We start from the raw sequence: 22,367 nt of genomic DNA, 5'->3' as shown, positions 1-22,367 counted from the left end.
AACAGTAACTAGAGATCCTCCTCTTAGGTTTATGGAATGAAAAGAACCAGAACATATCAATCATCAAAACTGGCTGATTTCAGCTATGGCTCCCAAGTCTGTTACAGAAGTTCCGTGGAATCCAGAAGTTGAATCATTTGTACATGAGGACAGCTTGGAATGATTTCTTAAGGACTAGATGAAAAACTAGAAATGCACATTGGTAGCTGGATTCTCAGTGTTATCTGGGTTATCAGTGTAGCCAATTCTTAATATTGCCAAATTTGTGGATACTTTACAGCCAGAGTCACAGACAGACAAGATGGCTCTTCTAAAAAAGCAACACAAACAGAAGACCAAGGAAGTTTGCCAGACAACTTATAAAAGGTACTAAGTTTTGGAGCATATACAATAAATTTACAATAAATTTAATCAATAACTAAGCAAATAGTGAATTAATTACTGTGTAATAACATATCCCAATCAATTACAGTGTAGCAAAACATCAAAATGGGGTGAGAGAGAAAAGTCCCAAGTCATATAATGCCAAAAATATCTGTATTCAGACGGCTGTGTCTTGACCACGTCGCCACGTAGTCACAGAAGGGGAAACCCGTAGTGGCAACGAGCAGTACCCGTAGTGGCAACGAGCAAGTGGGATGTGTGCAATAATGAAACTTTTAAAATATAACTTTATTATAGATAGGCTTTCATTTCCAAGGGAGTCCACTTTAAGTGAGGTTACATAACCCAAATTTCACCAATTAGGATCCACCCTTGCTGCGGTTAAAAATAGCTTAGACAAGCGTCGTCCTTACCTTGACGCCAACCTGATTTCGTTGCTGTTGAATGATTATCCTGACGGTTTTGTATTATGTGTTGTATGCTGGAACTGTAACAGTAAGTAACTGCTTATGAATGCTGTTGTAACTGACTATTATTTGGTGTGTATACTGTAATTATTTATAATGTTGTACCTGTAGAATGTGGGCCTGACGAAAGAGTACCTCTGAAACGAGCCAAGTGAGATTGGACCGGTACTGCTCGTTGCCACTACGGGTTTCCCCTTCTGTGACTACGTGGCGACGTGGTCAAGACACAGCCGTCTGAATACAGATATTTTTGGCATTATATGACTTGGGACTTTTCTCTCTCACCCCATCTGGTTCTTTTCATTCCATAAACCTAAGAGGAGGATCTCTAGTTACTGTTCCTAACATAGCCTACACTAAGAAGGCCAATTAATAGAGTCTATCATAAATTTGGTACAGTTGGCAAACCAAGGCTCAAATGTCCATTCTGCTATGTAATGGAAGTGGATGACCTTGGTTAAATCTCACATTTCCATGGATTACTATGAAAACAGTGTAAGGAAAAATGCACCTTTCACTGATTTTAGGGTGACGCTTTCAGTTTTTTATTACTAAAAACTGTTACTTACAGCTGAAGAACTACTATTTTTGCCCCTTTTCTTGATAAAAAAAACAACACAATAACCAAACTGCACTGCACTTGATTGCCAAGGGACATTATTAACGAGATTCACTTGCAACAGCTTCTTTCGCTTGTTCCTGCTGTAACAGGTTAGTTGCATTCAGACTAACTATGGTCCACACATTAGAAAGCAGACTGACTTTATCTAACTACAGGTGTTTTTCATAGCATTATGATGTGGCAAGAATCGGAGGAGACACTGGGCTAACTGTGCTTCTACCAATACATTTGTCATCAATCCATTCATGCTATCAGGACAATCTTAAAGCCAGAGTCTTTAATTTAATACACAATTATTAATAAATAAATGTTTAATGGCTTTGTTTAAAAACATTCTGAGCAGCAATCTGGATCTTTCTCTGCCCCAGTAAATCTGCATCTGGTAAGGGGCTATCAGTTCTAGATAAGTTACTTCATTCCCTCTGCTCTTTGGCGACTGACTTTCACAAATCGTAGCAGGTTGACAACAGCAGCTGGTGTAATTCCAGGGATTCGGCTGACAGCACCAATCTAGAAACAAAAACCAAGGTATTTTCAATATGGGCTTCTTAGACTTTTTGTGTGTGGTGAGGAGTGGGAGAGGAGGATGCTGGATTATAAATGAATAGTGAGAATACCTATTATTTAATACAATAGAGGGTTGTTTCATAACACCATCAAAATGATTGTTTTATTTCTTCCTGCTACCCTTTCTTCTCCTGTGATTTGAGTAATAAAAATGAAAAAAAAAGTTAAAGGATGGGTTGAATCCCATGGATCTGTTACGCTAATAGTGCTGCCTTCCTCAGACACAAGTGTCTCTTCTGCTGTAGGATCCAACTTTGTCTTTGCAGCATGTTAGTGAAAACTGAGCATCAATGAAATGCTTACCATTCTCAAAGGGGCACACTCAGAAATCCTCATGGCTGGATGTGGGGATTCTGGATCCTTAGCAAGCAAACCCCTCCTCCAAACGTGCCAGTGGTTCCTCAGCACACCACAGGAATGCATTTGGAAATTATTAATTAAGTTCAAAGACACACATGACAGCTACAGCTTATATAGCTTTCTTTTAACATTTTACCCCCTCCCATGACAGCTCCTTACCGTATGAGGACGGTGGGAATCCAATTTCTCTCGCACTTCCTGGGATAGTGATGCATTGATGGCAAAATAATCCAGATCCTCTGGCAACTGCAGAGCCTCATCTCGACGCACTTCTTCTATTTCCACCTTCTGAATGGACACAGGCTGCTTGTAAACAGCTTTCAAGGATAACGAGAATGAACAGAAAGGTTACCCCTAAAAACCAGGAAATACTCAATGGCATATACCATAGAAACTTTTGGCAAATAAAACTACAACATCTGGCATAGTTATTGATGGATACTATTTATAGTGTCTTGAAAATAATGCTACAACACGAGGGGTGGAAACTAGTCAAAGAGTCAAAGTACTGATTTTACTGACCAAAATTCCAAAAAATGTGGCCAAATACTGACAAAAAATGGACAAATTACTGAACAATTTAATTTCAGCCTATCAATAAATTAGTGTTTTAAAAGTAAAACTGAGACTTCCTTAAAAAATTATTATCTGGCCTCCACCATCCCTGTAGCCAGCCATCGGACACTTTTTATTGAAAAAAAAAGTTTTTATGAAAATAGGACAATGTGTTTGTTATTGTACAAAATTTATAAAAAAATTCTCTATTGAAAATAATTGCATACTGCAGATAATAAAACAGCAAAACGTTAAAAATATTACATGAAGTAATCATTATAAGAATAAAACATAATTAATGTAAGACTTGTCTTTGCTTTTACTTTATCTTTGTTAATTTCTTTTTAAGCAAAAAACCAAACTCTTTAGTTTCTCAACATTTTTCTGCACTGCATCCGCAAGCATTTTTTTCTTGTCCTCTTCCTTTCATTGCTTTCTCCACACGTTCTAGCTAGCATGAGCTGTGCACTGTTGAATCCCACCATATCTTTTTTGTCAGCAGCCTCCTTTACACATTTGGTTGCATCACTTAGCAATGTTCAAACAATCATCCTCTTCTCATTCTGTTCTTGACATCTTTCTCAGTTTTGCTTTGTTCTCTTGTATACTATCCTGTCTATGTAATTATTTATGTCATTTATAGCCCATCTTTCTCACTGAGACTCAAGGCAGATTACATAGTGTGAGGTTAATACAATCGGTATCAAGAACATTTCCATACAGTGGCAAGGACATTTCCATAAACAATGCCATAGGGTAAATAAATACAAGTTTACAAAAACATAGCATTAGCAAGGCTTCAATAGCGGAATGGCTGAAACAGAACATAATCAATTCTAGGACTGACATTAGACAACATGAAGCACAGGTAGTATATAGAAGTACATATTTAAAGCAACAGATAATATGTAAAGCAACATAGTGGTGAAGTCTATGGTCCCTAACTCATTACCAATTGGAGTCCTCTCCCTACAATTCATCCCTCCTATCTGAGTAAAAACCCTTTTTGAATAATTCAGTTTTGCATAATTTGCAGAAAGCCAGGAGAGTGGGGGCTCTCCTGACCTCTCAGGCAGACTGTTCCACAGGGTAGGGACCACCACAGAGAAAGCCCGTGTACAGGCTGCTGTTGATTTCACCCATGTGCAGGCTGGCACCTGCAGGAGACCCTGTTCAGATGAGCGAAACTGCAGTGGAGGAACAGAGAGAGGGAGGCAGTCCCGTAGGTATGCCAGGCCAAGGCTGTGAAGAGCTTTGTATGTAATAACCAATACCTTGAACTGAGCATAGTAACTGATAGGTAGCCAATGGAGTGACTGTAGGATGGGAGTGATGTTCATGCGCCTGCTTGCGCCTGATAACAGTCGAGCTGCAGTATTTTGCACCAACTGGAGCATCCTAGTTAACTTTTTTGATGGGAGACCTATGTATAGAGCATTACAATAGTCAAGTTTTGATGTTACCATAGCATGGATCCAGGTGGCCAGGTTGGCTGTGTCGATGTAAGAAGCCATCTTCCAGGCTAGAGTGAGGTTGTAGAAAGCATTTTTTTCAGCTACCTTAACTTGTTTTTCTATTAATAGTGCTGGATCCAGTATAACCCCTGGGCTCTTAACCGAGTCTGCAAGGGTCGGAAGAACTCCATCGAAAGTGGGGAGTACAATGTCCTTCAAGATCTCTGGCTTCTCAACAAGCATCACTTCAGTCTTGTCTGGGTTCAATTTCAATTTGTTATTTTTCAGCCATTTCACCACGGCTGTCAGGCAGTGATCTAAGATTTCTACTGCATCCTGTGGGAACCTGGATAGCGAGATAGAGTTGGGTGTCATCTGCATATTGATGATATCCAACTTCATAGCTGCGAATGAGTTCTCCTAAAGGCTTTACGTAGAGGTTGAATAACATGGGAAATAAGACTGTACCCAGTGGAACCCCACAAGATAGTTCCCGTTCTAGAGATAGCTGATCTCTGATGGCAACCCTTTAAGTCCATCCCATGAGAAACAATTTAAACCAATCCAAGGCACATCCTTTGATGCCCACTTCTGTTTCCAAGCGCCTCAACCGGATGCCACGGTCTACTGTGTCAAAGGCTGCAGATAGACCCAGGAGGAGCGATAAGGAACCATGGCCTTTGTCTATATTAATATTGATATTAACATTAACAACAACAACCGCTTATATACCGCTGTTCTAGACAGATTAGTGCCTCATCCAGAGCAGTGAACGAGTTAGTGTTATTATTATCCCCACAATACAGCTGGGGAGCTGGGGCTGAGAGGAGTGGCTTACCCAAGGCCTCCTACTGAGCCCATGGCAGTGGTGGGATTCGAACCAGTGGAGTGCTGATTCGCAGCTGAACCACTTAACCACTGTGCTACAGCAGCTCTCAGACGGAAATAATCCACTAACGCTACTAGTGCTGTCTCTGTCCAATGCCCTGGTCTGAATCCAGACTGGAAAGGGTCCAGAGCGCTAGAGTTATCCAAGAAGATCTGGTCAGCTACTGCTGTCAATCACTTTGCCCAGAAAGGGCAGATTAGAGACTGGGCGATAACTGGCCACATCAGTTTTGTCTAGGGTTGTTTTTTTAATTAGCGGATGGATAACCGCCTGTTTGAGCGGCCGAGGGAAGTTGCCCTGAGTTAGTGATTGGTTTACATTAGTTTACATTGGTTTACATTAGTTCACTTATGTGATCTTTACTTGATTTTAACAGCCAAGGTGGGCAAGGATCAAGCGCACAAATAGTGGCTTTCATAGATGCCAGGATCTTGTTAAGGTCTGTCATTGTAATTGGTTTCAAGCAGGATAAATGTAGGCCAGATGGTGTATTACGCATTTTTTCTATCTCGTTTGCATTGCAGCTAGCATCTAGATCAGAGCATATTCGTGCTATTTTATCAGCAAAAAACTAAGCAAAGGTATCTGGGTATCCTGAACAATTGGGACAGTCGTGAGCTAGCCGATGCAATGGTTGCCGAGAAATAACGTTTCTTTAGTGCTTTTGTTTCCGCATCACAGATCCTCCAGTGTGTTCTGTAACATGCTCTATCAGCTTCTGAGCGAGTTTTTTGCCAGGGTCTTTTTAGATGTCTTCCGACCCTCTTCAGGTCAGCCAGCTCCGTGGAAAACCAGCAGCTATCTTCTTAAAGCTTTCTAACTACTCTGGCTTTTCCCTTTCTTTTTGCTCTTTTTAATGGCATGATGTTCATCACAATATTGCTTGTAATGAACATGAGCTGCTCCTGCCATCTGTAAAAGCTGTGTGATATTAACACAGTAAACTTTTTTCCCGTATACATGATATAAAGTTTCTTTGACCATCAGGCAGGCATTGAAAGCTCTCTTTGACATGCAGCCCTTTCATTGGTCAAAATGCATCCAGATTTTGAAAACCCCTTTTCTATGTATGCACTATCACGCAATAACAATAATGCTGCTTTCACTACTTTGGTAACCAGCGGGTATTTTGGATCTCCAGACAGTTTGGTCTTTTCAAAGAAATGATTCCAGTATGTGTCTATGCGGCAAGTTTCACTGGCAGTTTCATCTTTGAGTCTAAGAAGTTTCCATTCATCTGCAATCATATCCAGTGGAAAATTCATTGGGAGTGCTGCTGCTACTTTCATTATATCCTCATGGGTTCCCTCCTTGACTTGCTGTGCTGGAGCTAAACATTGAAGATTTCTGAAGATGGGCTTGTTCAAAGATGACTGAAATAAAAGGTGTTTGCTGGCTGCTATGAATTTCTTTTGGTCCCATTAAAAAGAGTAGCTGTTCCTTTTTAGAAAGATTTTTCAGTTTGTCACAGATACTACTGTCACTGATTTCTTCTCTCAGTTATGTAGTACTCATCACTGAAGGCCTCAAGAAACAGTGGTGCTGTACTATTACAAACACGATTCATTATGGTTCTCGTGAGTGTTTTTACTTCACTGTGCATCACATGCCCCAAAGGCTCTTCTTTCTGGAACACTCCAGTGAACTCTGTAAATAAGCGGATACTCGTGCAACAAAACATCACCTCTGCTTTCATTGTCTCATAATTTAAGAGGTTAATTATATTTCTATCCTTTATGGAAGATTTCATCAAATCACTTTTATTCTTGGAAACAAAGTCTTTAAAATACTTTGTAACTGCTGGCCACTGTTCAATCAGTCTTGCAGCAGCACTTTCTAATGATAACCACCTAGAAGAAACATGTTTCAAGAAACGATGATTTGGGATGCTGACATCTTTTTGAATTTTTATGAAATCCTCTCATCATGATGGCTGCCCATCAAAAAAATCACAAAGAAGGAAAATTAAATGTGACGCATCATCTCCCAATTCTGCCATGCTCCTAGAGAACATATTATGGATAATATGAATGTTGCAATTACAAGTGCCAATATCAACCACAGGCTGTCTCTCTGTCAAAATAAGATAATCATTCATGAGTTTAGTTACAGCCTTGTTGACATTTGGTCCATTGTTACTTAGCACTAGCAGTTTTGTCTGAGGAAGTTGTGCCAATGCCAAAACTTCATCCAGTTTACTGTAAATATCTTTAAGCTTGTTGCCAAACCCATTAAAAAGTCTGGAGGTGCCTGGTCACAATCATGTTTTTGGTTGGTGACCAGTATCTAACAGCTACCTGCAATTCTTTGTGAGATTTGTGGTTTCATCATAGCACAAGGTGTAATATGCACCATTAAAGTGCTTTAGCAACTGTTTTCTGAAGTATGGGGCCAGCACATCTGTTGTTAGATACCGTGTTTTTGTCCTTGAGAGGGAAAAATCTTGGGCACTGCACTGAGAAACAAACTGGAAAGTTTTCCCGTATGTTCACAAGTTGGCTCAAAAGCAAAGACAGCTGAAATTGTTTTCATTACCCAGATAAGTTCTGCTCTCGTTGCACTATCTCTGACACTAAAGTGGAATAGTTCCTTTGCCATCTGTAGCCACAGCATGGCTACCAGAACTAGTTATCTGTCTTCTCACTGGGAAGACATCATGTTCCCCCCAAATGCAGTAACGAAAACAAAAAAAACACAACTTGTATTCACAAAAACAAAGAAATACTGATTTTACTGGTTTTTTTAAAAAACTACCAAATTAAAGAACAAAATGAAAAATGAAATAAGATGAATCTGGCTAATGGGACATAGCCACAGAAAATTGTCCATCTGTGAATGCCTCAAATCTATTCAATACAGTAACCAGTATCAAAATTGACACTTTCCACTACTAGAGATAAAGAAATAGGGTCTTTCTCCAAGACCAGGAGCAGTCTGAGATAATGACAATAATTAGTGATATTTTCAGGATTCAATCTGCCCTGCAGAAAATATCTGCTTTGAACTAGCTGCCAAACAACAATGGTCTCCTTGCTATTTTGATCTTCTTAGGTGGTGTTATTCTTTACCTTCTATTTTCAGCCTCTGAGCCAACTGTCTCCATTCAGCAAACTTTTTCAGGGGCTCTGGGATAGCTCTTGCTAGAATCTCCAAATTGACCTCTTGGTACTGAAGGATGTCCAGAGCACTGACCAAGCAAAAGGAAGTATTTCTGATTATTATACCAGTGAATTAATCTCAGCTAATATCTCTTCTCTTTATCTAATATCTCTTTTGGACATTTAACAGGTCTCTGTTTTTCTCACATCATTATATTGTCACCATATATGTATCCTAAACATATCGCATTAGGCATTTTCCAAGCACAAAACAATAATATGGCTGTCTTGCCTTAAATTAATAATTGCACTTGTATACTGCTTTTCTAGACAGATTATTGCCCCACTCAAAGTGGTGAACAAAGTCAAGATACAACTGGGGCCAAGAGGAGCTTATGGCAGTAGTGAGATTTGAACCAGCAGAATGCTGATTCACAGCCCAGCCACAAACACTATACAAGCTAACAAAAAAGACCACAGATAGGTTATGAAGAAACCATAAAGAGAAATCTAAGGACAGCAGCTTTTCTATCAGAAATTAGCAGTGGATGTGAGAAGGCAACTATACAAAATGGAAGAAATATGCAATGGTCAAGTATTTTCTGCAAGGTAATTCAGGAAAAATACCACAAGTATCTGATAACAAAATCCAGATAGCACAGCTCTGGCAATTGCAACATGAATTAGGGCTATGTGATTGGGTGCAAGTATAATTTTCCAAAACTGCTCGGAATTATCTTGACTCCAAAACTTGTCTATATTTGTACATGCCAGCTACAAATCCTAGCTCGCTATCTCAAGCAACACAGAAGACTTAACTCTGCATATGGGAATGGCTATATTATTATTCATACAGGAGAAAAAAGACCCAGTGAAAGAGCCTCAGTTTATCTTGCAGTACTCACACACACATACATAGCTTCAATTCTGTATCAGGCTGTTGATCTTCCACCCTCAGACAAGTTACCTAATCAACTCTTAAAGTTCTGGACCCGAAAAGCCTGGGAAATCTTTTACCCAATAGCAAGCTGACTACAGATCAAAGGGTGTGTATGTTTTGACACCAGGATGTGAAAGAACTTCTCCTGAGACAGCAAGGTTCTCAGCCAGCCCCAGCCTCCTTTGCACCATAAGCTGACAGCTGCTCCTTTTGTTCATGGCACACCTTTCTAACCCCACGGATCTTGAAGGCGTAACTCTGTTTAAGATTACACTCTAAATTTACTACTCAAGATAAATTTGAGAGACCAGGAACACACGATACAATGTTTCAATACCATATTGCTTTTAGACCTTATTAAAATAACCCCTGAAAAGAATAGGTCAGTCAATACCTGCAGGATGAGCTACGGTTAGTACTTATGGCAGCCTCAGGAATCAGCCGTGCCCACTTTGTGCTGCTGAGCTCAATAGCCTTCAGTGCTTCAATTCCTTCTTCCAACATTGTGTTCATCCGTGATGCTTGGTCATACCGTTTTTGGGATACACAGCCAGCTTCACTGTAGCCTTCAAGTACAGAAAGCAAAGAAAAATAAGGAGAGATCGAAGACAGAATCTTGGGTGCAAAAGAAGCACTACTGGAGAATCCTGCTACCTCGGAAGGTGAGCCTGCTGTCAGCATTATCTGGACGCAGAGACATCCGAAACTCCACACGGCTGGTGAACATCCGGTATGGTTCATCGGTGCCCAGAGTTGTGAGGTCATCGATTAAAACGCCAATGTAGCCTTCAGTACGACTGACAATAAAGGGAGGTTTACCTTTCACTCGAAGGCCAGCATTGATTCCAGCAATTATACCCTGGTGAACAGCAACAAAGTAACAAGAGACACAGGGAAGCCACAGGATACACTGTGACTACAGAGAATGCCACCACACCAATTTCATCACTCATCTTGGCAGGGGGGGGGGGGGGTTTGAAGCCACATCAGTTATGTATTTTGAATGGACTCTATCCAGCTGACGACACTGCAACCACAGTTAAAGAGACACAGTTCACACTGTATACACATGAAAAATGCTACTGCCCTCATTTACCATAATTACGGTGTCATCCTAACCAGAGTTACATGCTTTTAAAGTCCACCGAAGTAAGTGGGCTTAGAATAGTGTAACTTTGCTTGAGTTGGCACTGTAAACTAAATAGCTTAACAGAGTGGTTCTCTGATTATTGTAAATAGAGAATGCCAGCATTGGGGTGTATGGGGTCCAATGGTTTATGAATAATGTTACACAGCATAGTGGTAAATGTGTTTACAACCAATACATTACAAATGGTGATCTGTGGGACTTAGGGGAGGGGGGAATCCCATCTTTCCTCCCCACTCATCAGCTCCCCTCTCTGTCAATCTGTTTGCAGTACTACTAACTCCACCTACCAGGTTCATGCAGCAGTGGACATGTAGTTCCCATACCTCCCACTCCTGCAGCACCACCACCTCCCCCCTAGCTGGCTCATGTAGCCATTCCTGCTCTTCCCGCTACCTGCCTCCCTCAAAATAGTGGTCAAGAACTCGACAAGAAGATAGGTTGGAAAAGGGGATGGTCCAGAAAAGAAGAGGAAGCAGCAAAGGCCTGAGAGCAGCTTCTGAGGCAGGAAAACTGGTTGTGACAAGGTGTGGATGGCCAGAAGAATCAGAGGTGAAGAAGACTGTGCCATCAAGTCACAACCAATTCTTGGTGATCCCAACCATGGAGTGTTTAGGCATGGGATGAGCAGAAGTAGTTTGCAATTGCCTTCCTTTGCACTGCAACCCCAATCTTCCTTGGTGGTCTCCCCTCCAAATGTTGACTGTAGCTGACCCTCCTTAGCTCCCAAACGCTGATGAGCTCAGGCCAAACTGGGCTACTTGAAATCAGTTGTAGCTTGGCATAACCAAACAAATAATTTTTGGCTACACTCTCCTAGTAACTGCTGAGATCAGTATGGCCGAAGGGTTTTCATATCTATTTTCTTCATAATTTCCCCAACTCACTAACCTGGGCTGCAGCTTCCTCGTAGCCTGTGGTGCCATTTATCTGTCCTGCAAAGAAGAGTCGCTGAACAAGACGAGACTCGAGGGAGGCAAACAACTGACGTGGGTCCAGAAAATCATACTGAACTCCATAGCCTAGAAGAAAAATCATCAAAAAAATAACTGTGGGAAACACTTGCCACATGAAATCATTTTAAGGACCATGAAAACATGCACCACAGCATGCTGGTTTGTAGATTTGTTAATCTGTTACAGAGTGACTGTGATGTACTGGTTAGAGTGTTGGACTAGGAACTGGGAGACCCAGGTTGGAACCCCCACTCTTGTGGAAGCTCACGGGTAACTGTGGGCCAGTCACACACCTACCTCACAGGGTTGTTGTGAGGATAAAATGAAGAGAGAACAAGATAAGCCACTAAGGATTCCCATTGAGGAGAAAGGTGGGGTATAAATGAAGTAAATAAACAACTCTCTCCCGGGTGCTGAGATATAGCCTCATTTCACTGGAGAAATGTGATCTCCTACCTGGCTGCACAATTTTAGCTTTTTCCAAGCCCCTAATGTGGGTGATGAGCTGCTCCTGGATTTCAGATGGCAATGTCAGTGACATTCCTTGTGGGTAGATGACCTCAGAATCAAGACCCTCAGGCTCGAGCCAGAGCTGATGCACACGGTTTGGAAAACGCAGAACTTTAGACTCAAGTGAGGGGCAATACCTAGACACAAGAATAACCAGCTACATCAAGATGCTGAGCCGTGAGAAGGACAAGGCACGTTCCACATGATTTCCTGAATCAATGCAAGTGACTGGACACTTTTTCTTACTGCTGTAGTCCTCAGTCACACTGTTACTGTGGCACTTTTCTTTCCTTCCCTCCTCTCCCCATTGCCTCCCTGTCTGCCAAAAGTTAGCCTGTAAGCTCCTGAGAGCAGAGACTTGTCTTTTTAATGGTACATAAATAATATAAAAGGAGAATTCACCGAGGTCCTCTTGTTGTCTCTCTGACATGATTGTTCAGATGAAGATTATCACGGATGAGCTGTTCCACTTTGGGGTTGGTATGAGTCTGGTAGCATGACATTTGATGTTCTGGCTGAAAAAAAGAAGAAGAACCACTTTGATTTAGTGAATGAATTAGGATACTTCTGCATACCTGATGGTTTGTTTTCATTGATAACAATGTGTTTAAGTCGTCTTTATCATACTACCGGAGTATGGAGCAATACAAAGTGTAAAAATCATTATTTCTAGTTGCTACTGACAACACAAAAATGCTTATTCTAGTCTTGAATACATTCACTGAGAAGGAAGTTCACATCATTTTAACAGCATGTAATTCTATTAAAGTGAACATAAGATGACACAACTATCAGTGCAGCCCTTTACCATTACTATAGTGTAATAGGGCAGTTCTAAGAAAGTTGCACCCATACCCTTTCTCAGGGCTTTTTTTCTGGGAAAAGAGGTGGTGGAACTCAGGACCTGCACAATGACGTCACTTTGGGTCAGCTAGAACAAGGGGGGGGTGTTAAAATTTAAATCGCCCTTGGCAAAAATGGTCACATGGCCAGTGGCCCCGCCCCCTGATCTAGAGGCAATCTAAACTCCCCTCTGTCTGGAGATCAGGGGGTGGGGCCACAGGCCATGTGACCATTTTCAAGAGGTGCCAGAACTCCGTTCCACCGCATTCCCGCTGAAAAAAAGCCCTGCCCTTTCTAAGTCATAACATGGTTTCATATTGCACAATATAATTGTTAATTTACATAGGCTGAGACTGGAGTAACTGCATAGGATTGCAGATTTATTGATCTATCAAAGGTCACAAAGGAAGTCCATTGCAAAGTTAAGCAACACAGAGCCCAGTTAGTATACAATCTACAGATCCCTCAAGTAAGCGTAACTGTTGTTCTATGTAGATATACCCTTTAAAAAGGCAGAGAGGATTCTAAAAAAGTCCCACTCTGTTTCAAGAAGACATGTAACTTGAACCATTTGGGATTCTAGTGGTCTCTCTTTAGATCAAAGTATGTTCTCACTTGAGAAGAAAAGAATGATACACTGAGGAGAATAACTGTGTAGGTAGCTGCAAGGATCAAAGAGTTCCCTCGTCTACACATCACAGGGTAACTATCTGGAGGGCAAGAGGCCACTAGTGAAAGGAAAAAGGATATTTAAATTGCTCACAGTCCTTTTACATATGCAGGAGGGCTGAAATCTTAAGACTAAGAATTCTAAAGCGGGCCATTCTAAAGGACAGTAATAGAAATGGGGAAGAAAGACCTTTGCACCATTCCCAGTACTTTTTAACAAGACTCAGTAAATATAATAGTTCTCCGACTACATTTCCTACATTTAGTTGGCTAGTGCTGTGACTCCAGCAGTCAAGTCCCTTCCACATCAAAGCAGGTGTTTCACAATATGCTCGAGTGCTACAGGCAGTGCACTGACATTCAATAGCTTCAGAGAGACAAATTCTCCTTATCAGTGCTGCAGGCACACTCAGGATGCCATCCCACCTTTATCCACACCACTTCATTAAGGAAGCTGAATGGCACAGGAGGGTTGTCAGCTTCTTGTCTTGCCAGACCACTGAAGTCAATGGAGTCTTTCAGCAGCCGGGGTGGAGTTCCAGTCTTGAGCCTACCAACAGTGAATCCCAGCTTTTCCAAAGTCTGAGCAAGGCCAATTGAGGGCTGATCTCCCATCCGCCCAGCAGGATGCATTTCTAGTCCAATGAGGATCACCCCCCTCAGAAATGTCCCTGTGGTAAGAATAACGCTCCCAGCATGCACTCGCCTTCCATCCCCTGAGAGAGAGGGAAAAAAACAAAGCATAATGGGATAAATTTAGTACACCAGCTGGTTTCCTGATCTCAAAGGAAGCAGTATCTTTCTATGATACCCCATCATAACATTTCATCAAGATAACCCAAACTTTCCCCTCACCATCAGAACTTTTTCAGGAGGAAATATGTAGCTTAGAATAAATGTAGAGAGCGGGGGGGGGGGGGGAATCTTTCCATTTCATGCCATAGGTATTCTTTTATCCATCTTATCAAAGGGTGGGTGGAGACATGTACATAGGCTGAATTCACTCTAGTTTTCTGATCAATGAACATCAAAGTGACACATACTTGAATTACCAGAACTTTCTGCACTGGAATGACATCAATCCAGAAAACAGCCAGACTACAGACTGAGCCAGTCGTTCTCCTTGCACTGTTCTCAGTGGTCCCATCCCAAACCTTTTAAAGCCATCTCACCTTCAAGTTAGGGTGGCTTCAAACAACTACTTGTACAAAGTGAAACCACCACAGGGCACTGCCGACTGGTCCAAATGCCGTGGCAAGTCACAAACACACACTTGAAGTTCACTGCTTTCTGGATTCATCTATATACTGAACACTTTCCGGGAATCTGCAACTTGAAACTGTGGCTGGTTTCTGAAGCAGAAAGCCAGATCACGCTGCCGATTACTACCTAACAGTAACAGGATTTTAGTGCCAGCCTCTGTACCTCTGAAGCAGTAGAGCAGTGTGATTTAATTCCAGGCAAACTCGCTTAGCTTCAGATGATAAAAAGGTCAAACTTTTTTGAACAACTACATGACCTTGGGCAACCTAAGATACTTTAAAGTCATTTTAACATAGGTGAAAGTATATGCCCACTCAGAAACTGCATACAAAACCAACTATCATTTGGTCTTGCAGTACGACCAGTTTTAAGGTAAGTATGGGGGGAGGGTTGTTCTTTATTTACGGGATCCCATGTAGTCCTGCTCTCCAGTTCCTCTGTAATTACTATGTATCACCTTACATGTAATCCACATCCCAAAGATAGGAACCATAGGATACCAAAGTCAGCACTTTTCATCGCCACCATTTGTGAATTTTTTAAGCTTCTGAAAAGTTATTGGGTGAGTAGTAGATTCAACAAGGAGCTCTTCTCATCTATATTTCACCCAGTCATCTGACTCCAAGAGGGAACATACAGGAAATAGATAACACAAGGTCAAAAATGCCATGTTCCACTAATGTTAGACTACAAACTGCTGGATATTTTCATTCTTGTGATGTAAGGACTCATCTTCATATGAAGACAGGTCCGTTCCAGGAAGCAGCCTTCCTCCTATACTAACCCAGAATGACCCCACTGACACAGCATTTCCCAGGATGCTCAGCCTCTGGTTCTGTCAGCAGAAGATCTTCCACAGATGCCTCACACACTGTCAGACATGGGGTTTGAAGGATTTCTTTCTACTAGAAAAAGAGAAATGTTAAGAGATGGTGCTCAAACACTGACAAGCCTTTAGACGAATCCTAAATAAGCAAACAGAATTCCTCCTTCTCAGGGACACCTCACTTTGTGCAAGCTTTATGGTGAAAATTCACCTCACATTCCTCCCTTCCCTCTTTCAAAGTCAACTTTTTTGTTTCATCATCTATATGAGCAGGGGTCATTTCGTAGAAAAAGAGCTGGAGAAACTCATTAGCATAACTCATTAGCATATGCACTGCCTCTTGCCATCACTGGAAGTGTGTCATTAGCATAACTGATTTGCATATGCCACACCCCCTGACATCACCTATCCTGGCTGTTTTGGACCCAATCCTGGCCATTCAGGGCCGAAATTGGGCCCAAGATGACAAAAAGGGGCCCAAAATGGTCAGCATCGGGCCGCTGCTGAGTGGGAGAGTGATTCACCACCTGTCAGAGGCCTGATCCGGGCCGTTTCGACCCCAATCCAGGCTGAAACGGGCCCAAAATGGCCGAGAGTCAGGTGGGTGGGGCCACCTGACATGTGACCTCTTTGGGGAACTGCCGGAACTGTGTTCCTGCGCGCTCCCCCTCAAAATGAGCCCTGTATATGAGCACAAAACAGCCATCTATATTTAAGCTTCTGTTTAAAAGCAAAATTTCTGAACTAAGGACATCACAAAAAGAGAGACATCTAAAAGAAAAGAAAAGAGTTCCATGTAACTGTTCAGTATATGCACATTACTGATTGGTTCTCTCTCTGCAATTCTGAGGAACATTTTCCTTAATATACACCATTTTTTTGTCAATTTCCTAATAACTTGCTAATTTCATCTACCCTTGCAAAATAAAAATTGTACATTGCTTTGGAAAGCTGCTGGCTGGCAGCAATTTATACATGTAAAAAATAAACTCCTGCTATTATTGGAGTCATATTCCATGTGTAAATCAGAAAACAATCTAAGGTGTCTCTAGAATATCAGGATAGTTGACATGTATTTCATTAAATACGGAGTCCATATGCTCATCCCCTCAGTGTCCTTTTGGTGACACATTTATCCTACCTCACATCTTACTAGTCTAGCCATGTTTCCCCCCATTCCCTTCCACATTCTTACCTGCATGTTCTCTTTGTAGAGATTTCTATCAATTTGAGCTCGGAAACCCCAGACAGCTGGTCCCTTGCGCTTGTTCAGCACTTTATAATGCACTCCAGACTGATCACAAATTCGGGCACAGAGCCCATCCAATGCATCCACTTCCTTCATCAGATGTCCTTTCCCAATTCCACCAAAGGAAGGATTACATGACATTTGTCCTGGATGTTAAAAACACGTGAACTTCTTTCAGCAGGAAACAACAGGTGCACATATTATAAGCTATGCTTTAATTCTATCTGCTTCCCTTCACTGCTCCAATTTTGCATAATTTTCATGTTGGACTGGGGACCTGGGATATAGCACCCAAAGCCAGTAGTCTTTGATCTGTTACCAAAATTCCTTTATGCAATTTATCTATTTGGATAGAGAAATGGGAAACATAAAAGAAAACAATAGAAATCAGAGACACACTAATTCGTCTTAATTCAAATAACTTCTTACCGTTTACTGCAAGATGATAATAGATGTTACCTAATCTCAAGTAACTCTTCGTTTCAACACTTAATCTTTGCATTGCCACTGACTAAATTAAAACATCTTATGGTAAATCTGTCAGGTTTATGCATGTACAAACACAAGCATGGATGGAGCATGAGGACATGGCCCTTAATGTGTCTAACACAGCAACTTTATGAATTTCGTCCAGTCAATGGGCTGAGATTGGAATTACTTTGCACAGGATTCCACTATAAGCATGGTAACCTTGAACACTGATACTGGAGATGCAGAATGAAACACCTATTCTAGTTATGGCTTAACAAAACACTTTCTCCCTCTTCTGATATTTGCTAGAGTTGGGGTCTGAGCTCTGGTTCAGCTTCAACCCAAGATACACTATCTGAAAACAACATAAAAGCTCCGCAGAACTGTATACTCCACCCTTCTCCTTTCCTATTATTTAGAAAAAATTTCATGCCCAAGGAAGCTTATAAAATAAAATATAATCAAAACATAAAACATTAAAAGTTGTTAATTAAATCACCCAGAGCATAAAACAGCTGAAAAGCAGTTGAAAATAAATAATTTTCAGGCAAAAAGCAAACTATTAAAATGGAATGAAAGAGCAATCCTTTAATTAAAAACTGGAGTAAACAGAAATGTTTTGGAGGGTACCTAAAAGAAAGTAGCTAGGAACCCTATAAACCTCAAGGGGAAGGGCATTCCATAGGTAAGGTACCACTACTGAAAAAGCCTTGTCTCTGGTAGCACCTCTGAAAGTGGGGTATGGAGACCTGGGCTTATGAAGTAGATCTTAAATGGTAGGCTGAACAGCACAGGAGAAAACAGTCCTTCAGGAATTCTGACTCCAGTCCTAACCATTTAGGGCTTTAAAGGTAAGAACCAGCACTTTGAATTGTGCCTGGAAACAAACTGGTAGCCTGTGCAGGACTTTCAGCACCAGAGGAATACAGTCCCTGCCCCCTACCCTTGATAGTAGCCTGGCTAGTGCATTTCAGATAAAGTTTCTGGACCTTTTTCCAAGGCAATCCCCACGTAGAACGCACAACGGCATGCCCAAGAGAATTAACAGCGATGCACTCCCCCTGTTAACTGAGATAAAAAGGAAGACCAGGGAGAAACACACTAACAATGACTTAAATCCCACTTGAAGTTATAACCAGGATTTTTAAAGTTTAATCAATAAGAGATGGACGAAACACAAGTTGGGTCAGAAAGGATGGCTGTAGTATTATTATTCAAGACAAACAGACATACAACACTATATAGGTTACCTTCCAAATTTTATGTAAGGTTAGATTGAAAGATTCTGGTTTGCACTAGGAATCCAGCAAAGGTCAAGACCTAGATTTCCCATGTCCAACATCCTATTTCCTGCATCACTCAGCCCCAACATTTAAGTGCTTCTCTTTCAGAAAACTGACATTGTTATTTAGCTAATCTGTAAAGATTTAGATAAAGCAGCCTTCAGTGAGAAACTCGCCAACCCATATAAATGTCAGTTCCCACTTCATCAGTGCTTGCTATTTAGAGACCATATTGGGCCTGAATTATATCTGTAAATGAGAAAACAATTATTTTCGATCCACCTTTGCAAGGAACATGTTAGTACTTCGTTCTAGCATGCTCATGACTGTACACCACTGTCAGCTGTATAGCTGTCATTTCCCGTAAGTACTTCCACTTATAAAACATTAAATATAAAGGGGATTTCTCAAGTCATGTATCAGGAAAAAAGGCTCCACCCGCATTCACACACTGCCTTGTGTGTGTCTGAGGTTTAAAACCACAGAACTTATAAATCCTGAGATCTAAAAGTATTTCATCTTTATTGACACTTTGTTTACCCCCCCTCCCCATTCACTGGTTGGAAATGGAAGTTCACCACCAATGTAGTTGCTAGAACAGCCTTTACTAAGGGGTTTTTTTCCAGTTAACAAAGCCTAGAGTAAGGCAAAGAAGTCTAGACTTCCCTATGGCCACAATCATGTTGTGGAGAGTGAAAGGCAGCTTCTACTACAAAAAGGCATAAATAGGAAGCATCTTACCAAGTTCTTTTTCAAAATCACATGGCTATCCAAGCCATATGATTACATACATTTTGTTCATCCTATGTTCATAATGTTTGTTCCATGCTAAACACAGTGGCATTTTCACATGTAAGATTATTTGCCCTCAGAATAACAATGTATCAACTGCTTGGGCTTTGCCTTTCTTGCATAACAAAGCAGAGATAGTTTCAGGTGGGTAGGTGTTTTGGTCTGCAGTTGAAGACCAAGATCCAAGTCCAATAGCACTTTAAAAATCAACTAGATTTTCAACATATCTGACAAAGAGAGCTTTGGTTCTTTTTTTTTTAAATTTCAATTAATAAACTCAAAAAAACATAAGGAACAGATTATAATCAAGAGCTTTGGCTCTTGAAAGCTCATACCTTGGAAATCAAGTTGGTCTTTTAAGGGTGTTATCAGATCCAGATCCTGCTCTTTTACAGAGACATTTTCTCTTATCTCCAACAGCAGAACTAGCATTGTACTGGACAGTTACCTTTGAATAGCTAGACCAAATATCAATAAAGATGAATTGGTTTCAGATCCAGTGGAATGAAACTAACAAAAGATTTATAGGCATACCAAATCAAATACTTACAAGCTATCTTTCCTGGTTTAAAGCCACACAATGTGGGTGCGTGTGGGACATCTGAACTCTAAATATCATGTTTCCTTGTAGTTATCATGGCTGACTGAGAAACCTATTCTGCATGGATCTGTCCAATCCTTTCAAAAGCCATCTTTTACTGGCCATTGCTCTATCCTGTAACGTTGCCAACACCAGACTAGAAAATTCCTGTAAATTTGGAGGTGGTGCCTGGGGAGGGAGTTAAGTAGGGATTGCCACAGAGTTCATCCTCTGAAGCTGCCTCTTCCTCAAGGGAAATTGCTCTCCAAAAATTTAATGTCCCATTTTGGTTGGTAACTGTGAGGGGAACTCGGTAACCGTATCTTGTGGCAGAAAATTCCACAATTTATTCTATGAGTAGTGAACCAACTCCATTCGTCTGCCTTGAATCTATTCTCCATCAGTTTCATTGGATGCTTCCAATTTCCAGTATTATAGGAGAGGGAGAAAAAGTTCGTCCAGCACTAAAGTGTTACGACATCCTGAACATATCCTAAGCTCTTTCCAAACCTTCCACGGTATTCGGGTAAATCTGTACTTGCTTCCTGACAAAAATGTTAGCAACGCGCATCTGTCCTGCACTTTCCTTCGGATTAGTGAAGATTTAACTCAGTAAGACCGATCGGCCGTCTTCTCGTTATTTACCTATGGTGTCTATCTTATGCGTGAGAAGTAGCGTTTGGGCTCCTAGCCGGGCTGCCGCCGAGGCTGCCTCTGTGCCCGCGTGGCCACCCCCGATGACAACGACATCGTATCTGGGAACGCCGAAACTGTGAGCCGCCGAGGCCGTGTCGTTCCTCGTACACCGAAGCCGCCTTGGGGGAATCACAGCCGCCGCCACGCGGGGCCCGCTGCGGCCCAAGGACAACATCTGGGGCAGACAGACAGGCGACGTCCCCTTCAAAGCTCCTGCGGGCCAAATTCAGGACTCGAGAGACCCGCCGGCCTGCAACTCAGCCCGCTCTGTGGGCGCCGCCATCTTGCCTGTGGCGTAACCTTGGCGACAAGATGATTGACGGGAACCTCCCATTGGCCCACTGAAAGGCTAAGGGGCCGGCTCGCGGGATTCCCCCCTCCCCCCCCCCACGCGGCGCAGGAAGCTTGCTTCCCGAAAGTCACGGGGCTCACACGCGGCGACTGCGGCGTTTGCTTGCGGGGCAGTTCTCGAAACAAGTCTGTGCGCCCCCCTCCATCACAGCCCAGAAGATTCTGTCTGCGCAGCCCGCGGTGTTTTCTGATAGAGAGGAACAAGCTAGAAGGGCAAATCCACAGACTTGTTGATGTTTCTTTTCAAAACATGGTTCATGCATGAAGGGTAATAACATGACGGAGACCTGAAGTGGTAGAATACACTGTACTACTAAAGACTATTAAGTGGAAGACTAAATGTTGAATGTCCTATTAACAAATGCAGATGTAAAAGTCCTAGTCCACAAAAACTTACCTTTGAATAGTTGTCTCATGGAACCTTATTTTTTTTTTAAAAAAAACATAACACAGCTTTCCCTCGTGTCTGAAGAAGGGAGCTCCGACTGTTGAATGCTTACACTCTGTAAATCTTGTTTGTCTCTAAGGTGCCTCTGGACTCAAATCCTATGTCTGAAACGGCTTGTAAACATGTAGAACACAGCAAGGAATGAGCGGGCAGTAGAACCCTTCTTCCTGCAGTGCTAACTTTCTCTTTGAATGGATTTTTTAATGTGAAGAAACATTCACATCTGGAATTCTCCACCTACAGTCTGAAGTGGTGCGGTCCATTCTAATACTTCAGAGCTCAGCCACCTCATTACCCCCTTATTCTCCTACATGTGTGAACCGGGCTTTAGAGGCCAATGGATTTATTTGCCAGAGCCTTATTCATTGAATGACTATGAATGCTGTTGCTGAGCAGGCACATAACAGTAGGATAGATGGATTTGTAGAGTCTATTTCTGACTCCTCCTCGCTTCTCTCCCAATGTTACAAAGTATGCCACGCACTTTACTTTGGGAATCCTTTCAGCAGTCCTTTGTATAATCCCCATGTTATGCATGTGAGCTACAGCCTGTGAGACAGTGGCCATAGAGGAAACCACTCAGCAAGTTCGCAGGGAAAGGGAGTTTTTTGAACCTGTTCACAGCTTTTGCCTTACAAAATGAGGACCAGTGGAGATATTCAAGAAGACTGCAGGCTTGGAATGCAAAATATGTGGAAAAGGTTGGATTGCAGGATTTTTTTTTCTGGTATCACTGCACGGCATATGGATATAGAGACACACCGCTCCTTTTCCTAGCATGAAGATGTCTTGAAAGGAAAAAAAAATACGCCGAGTTAATTTTTGCCCTTTATGCAGCTAATGAATCATAAAAGACTTTCCAAAAATGCATGCTCTGAATATGGCAACCACACTTAAAAATTATATTTTAACCATAATTGTAAAATAATGAACTAGATGTTGAGGTA

The 22,367-nt window shown here is 41.7% G+C and overlaps 1 protein-coding gene across 1 annotated transcript; it reads right to left on the bottom strand.

Moving 5' to 3' along the window:
- Positions 1-1,771: 1,771 nt before the first annotated feature.
- Positions 1,772-20,891, bottom strand: MTO1 (mitochondrial tRNA translation optimization 1). Its single transcript, XM_055001607.1, is given in 13 exon segments — positions 1,772-1,886; positions 1,888-1,983; positions 2,560-2,717; positions 8,367-8,485; positions 9,731-9,902; positions 9,991-10,195; positions 11,375-11,505; positions 11,896-12,086; positions 12,352-12,464; positions 13,888-14,177; positions 15,509-15,626; positions 16,746-16,945; positions 20,571-20,891. Coding segments are annotated over 13 exon segments (2,121 nt in total). The 5' UTR covers positions 20,797-20,891; the 3' UTR covers positions 1,772-1,784.
- Positions 20,892-22,367: the final 1,476 nt, after the last annotated feature.

The sequence above is a fragment of the Eublepharis macularius genome, chromosome 1 (assembly GCF_028583425.1).
Source record: "Eublepharis macularius isolate TG4126 chromosome 1, MPM_Emac_v1.0, whole genome shotgun sequence".
In the NCBI taxonomy this organism is placed as follows: Eukaryota; Metazoa; Chordata; class Lepidosauria; order Squamata; family Eublepharidae; genus Eublepharis; species Eublepharis macularius.
The sequence above is the reverse complement of the archived record's forward strand: the minus strand, read 5'-3'. Positions and strand labels throughout refer to the sequence as shown.